At 47.2% G+C, this 4170-nt stretch overlaps 1 protein-coding gene across 1 annotated transcript; it reads right to left on the reverse strand.

Moving 5' to 3' along the window:
* Window positions 1-750: 750 nt before the first annotated feature.
* On the reverse strand, window positions 751-3384 carry LOC148871546 (uncharacterized). Its single transcript, XM_088973372.1, has 2 exons — window positions 1913-3384; window positions 751-1833 (listed from the first exon to the last, which is right to left on the reverse strand). Exon 1 carries the CDS (start codon window positions 3307-3309, stop codon window positions 2350-2352), a length of 960 nt encoding a protein of 319 aa, XP_088829498.1. The 5' UTR covers window positions 3310-3384; the 3' UTR covers window positions 751-1833; window positions 1913-2349.
* Window positions 3385-4170: the final 786 nt, after the last annotated feature.

Raw genomic sequence — 4170 nt, forward strand, 5'->3', positions numbered from 1 at the left:
CGATCACTTCATAGTTCGTGTCACTCTTTCGCAATTGACAATATGTAGGTATTGGACAACCCCATTCTATGAATATGTTAGTCACTTATTTTTATTCAAGGCAAGCTCATTCACATCTCATAGTATCTCAGAACGACGACATAACACTGCCCGCTTTCTCTAATGATCTGCGATAACGTTTACTATACCTGTGTTAATACTTAATTGCGGTAGAGCCCAACAGACGAAATACTTAAATCATGTTACTCTCTATGTCTACTACAAACCCGTGAAGCACTTTCCAATTTTAGCGAACGTTCGCAACAGTCTTTCTCAGCAATATTCAAACACTCGCGCTAAGCCTTCAACATAAGGGGCACGCACGGTGTCCTTTTCTTTAGTACACAAATAAGCACAATTGTGACCAATTACGATTAATTTCTAGAATACTTATACGTACTTGTTTGTGACATAATGCACAACTTTAGATAATCTCATTACAATTCGACATTCCCACTGAAACAAAACTGCACCACTTACAACTTTGATTCAGACTATTTCTCATGAACTCATATGCAATAAAGCTTTCAAGATCACAAATTTTGGAAGAGAAACGAAGTTCCACCGGGAAATTGTTGCGAAGACTCTCCCATATGGTGCTCCAATATAAAGGGTAAACATGGTCGCGATAACGATGAGATAAGTACTTTCACCTACGTGCAGTTGCAATAGAGATAAAGTAACTAAGGTACATATAACCACAAAATAGTGAAAAGAAAATCCAGCAACAATGATTCTTTACATTTCATTTGCACTTTCTTTACATTTATGATTTTACATTCACGAGTTAGCCCATTCATGCTTCATCGCGATAATGGACTCCATTGCCTGGCCGCACCCTTTGAAGCTTTTAAGATCTTCTAACTCTACCTCGTATTTAGCAAGGATCTTCTGCTGCCTCGACTGTTCAACCTTGAGCTCCTCCAACTTACCTACAACCTTGGTGATACTGGCTTCAGTTACCTTCCGGCGAAGACGCACATCCTTCATCGAACGGAATAGTACAGACTGCGACACATGGAGACCGGCCTTCCAAAATGCATGAGCCAACATCACAACCAGGCACTCGATGTGAGACATGTCGAACCCCATCGCAGTAGAAGTTTTGCATGCCTCTAGCGATCGGGCGAATTCTGACTAGGAAAGCTCTTCAGCAAGTAGGTTCATTATAAGATCCATCATAGTGGGAATGAACGCTGGCCCGACAACAACTTGATGAAAGTTCGTGGATGGAAACCACCCATGCTGCACGAATGTTGAAGAAAACTTGGCCACCGAGCCAGAAACAATGTATTTCTCACCCTTATGGCAACCCTGGATCTCTACAGGATCCATGGTTTGATAACCCAAAGGAGGAATCTCATGCTTATCGCAGTACTCCCTCAATTCCTGGCGAATCTGGGCCAATCCTTCTTTGTAAGACATCTCTTCCAACGGAAAGATAACTCTAGGATCTCCGTCCCCATCTTCTGACTGACCCTCCAAGCTCCCGGAGACACCAACTTTGCCAACTGCGGCTTCAAGCTCAATGGGAGCTCTGACCTCTGCCACCCCAGGTATTTCGACACTCACAGTTGCAGGTGGGACTAGGGCCTCCTCGCAAGGAATTGCAGCCTCAGAATTAACGTGAACCACCTCCTCCTGTCCCGCATCACCAGGGACAGCATCCCCATCACCAACTCCCTTGAGGACCTCAGAAGCCACATAGGGGGGCTGTGCTGATCTCGACTCTTCCACTAACCGCCTAATAATAGGCGTGACAGGCACGGTGGCGGGGACTGGACCAAATGGACCCTACAATTAAAAAGTAACACAAAACAGTCAACAAAATGAAAACACGATGCACTCTGATGCAAAGCTAACAAAAGCATACCTCTTCGACCGCGATAGAGGCCTCCGACGCTTCCGAATTTGGGTGAGACTCATCAGTTTCCACACGCTTCAACACATAAGACTATAAACAATTCATCAAAAACAACGGTAAACCCGAGACAATACTAACAACAACCATAAAAAGAAGAGTGTCAAACGAAAAAGCAAACTCACTAAACCAGCTCCCTGATCAGGAGCTACTGGAATCTCCGTATCCAACTGAACTCCTCTCCACAGATTGCAAGAACGACAAAAACCAGGACTCATTCAGTTTAGTTGCGATAAAGTAAACCCGAAAGAAAGAAAGAAAGCAGCAGACGGAGTCCCATACCAAAGCACTGTCTGTAGGACCTCGCTTCGGACGAAGGGGAGCCTTCCTCTTCATTCGTCCACTCGTGAAGCTAATGATGGCACCCCAGGAAGAGAGCGCCACAACTGTCAAACCCACCGGTTTCGTGGCCGGGACAGTCTTCTCCATACGTGGTGACGTTGCAGAATCCTGACCACCCTCAGCTTGGACCTCTCGCGCATGCGATAAAGTCGCAGCTGAATCCCTAGACGCCGACACACTCGCAGGTTGGAAAGAGCGTGCCACCTAGCTGACGTTGCCCATTTCGCTACAGGGGGATGACTGCTTTCCCCCTCCTCCAAAATTGGGGGCCTCCTCTCGCGTTTTGGCCCCACCTTCTCCGATAATCGCGATATAGTGGAGGACGGAATGGCTCCTTGGTTCACGGCATGACCCTTCGGAGGAGCCAAAGAATGATGGAGCTGGGGGATCCTCCTCACCAACTCTTGAAAACCCCCAAACAATGTGCAGAGATAAGAAAAATGAAGGGACCTGCAACACTGCTCCCTCAACAGCCCCGTGACCGGGAGACGCGAACAACCTGGAGAAGCAAGATCTTGACGTCGAACCCAGAAGGTGTCCTCCCCTGAAGAATTCAGAAACTGACCACCCATATCGTCATACCCGAACTGCCGCATCACCCAATCCGGGCAGTAGGTAGCCAATTGCGCTTCACCCGTGCGATCAAGATACGCCACTACTCCAGGCCATGTCACCAGTCGCGCAACACCCGTAGCAGGACTATCCACATCTACCACGCACTCCTGGTCACCATCACTCGGGATAGATAAACTGACACAAAACGGCATTGCATGACGAACAGGGCAAGCATACGACCTCCATGAAATACTGTCAAGAGAGGCCAGCCTCATGTTTATCTCAACCATCTTAAAACTTCTATGCCGGGCAGCTTGAAGAAAACGTTTTCCTCTACAAACATCAAACACCTTCACCTTGAATTCCTCACCTCGCAAAGTGGCAACAGGAACCCGCATGCGTGCAAGAGAGCGTGGAGTGACATTGAGATTGAGGCGCTTACACAGGAACATCCAGAGGAACGACACACATACATAACTGATACGCCTCCTGTAGCTCGGGTCCACTATTTGATGGATAATGTCATCCGATTGCTCATAAAGGTACCCTAGGAACATCGAGGCCAGAGGCAGATGATGGCCACTCACGGCAAGAACAACAAGAGGAACCAAAGATGTACGCAGGCTGTAGTCGGGGGGACCGGGAAAGAGAAACCAAGAAGCAACATAGAGAATAGAGGCAACAAGATGGCACTGACTATTTGCACCCCGCACTATCACATCCCTTTCACTGTGAGACTCAAACCAGAATTCTAGCCATTGATCCAATGGCATCTTCCTGCTAGCAGAGGTCTAATCTACCAGAACTTTGTAAGCCACAACGTCGTGGAGGTGATCGTCACAGAAATCTCTACAGTTAGCTAGAATGGATTTAATGTGTTGGAGGTGTCGTGGACAGACACGACACCCCAATGGGTAAAGACAATAGGGCAGCTACATGTTCCACCGTAACGGTGAACTCCCCAAAATCCCCGACAAATGTGTGGGTACAACACCACAAGTGCTCTAACAAACGCCCCACATACTTCATGCCCTTCCTACCAGAAAGGTAGCAATCCATGAATCTAAGCTGACCAGAATCATGCAACATTCGGTAGTACATAGGGTTTTCAAGGACGTATCCTACCCAATCAGTATAGCTATTAGGAGATTTGGCACTATCAGTATATAGACTCTTGACATTTGTAGGACATACACTGGTCCGATTGACCACACATATACATCAACTCATTGCCACGAATGGGATTGAATATACCCTCCACAACCCTCGCAACCGGGACCGGAAGCCAAAAACCCTATTCCCCTTCAGCTGCC

Source organism: Nelumbo lutea, chromosome 2, assembly GCF_056320005.1.
Source record: "Nelumbo lutea isolate HS-2025 chromosome 2, American lotus-T2T, whole genome shotgun sequence".
In the NCBI taxonomy this organism is placed as follows: Eukaryota; Viridiplantae; Streptophyta; class Magnoliopsida; order Proteales; family Nelumbonaceae; genus Nelumbo; species Nelumbo lutea.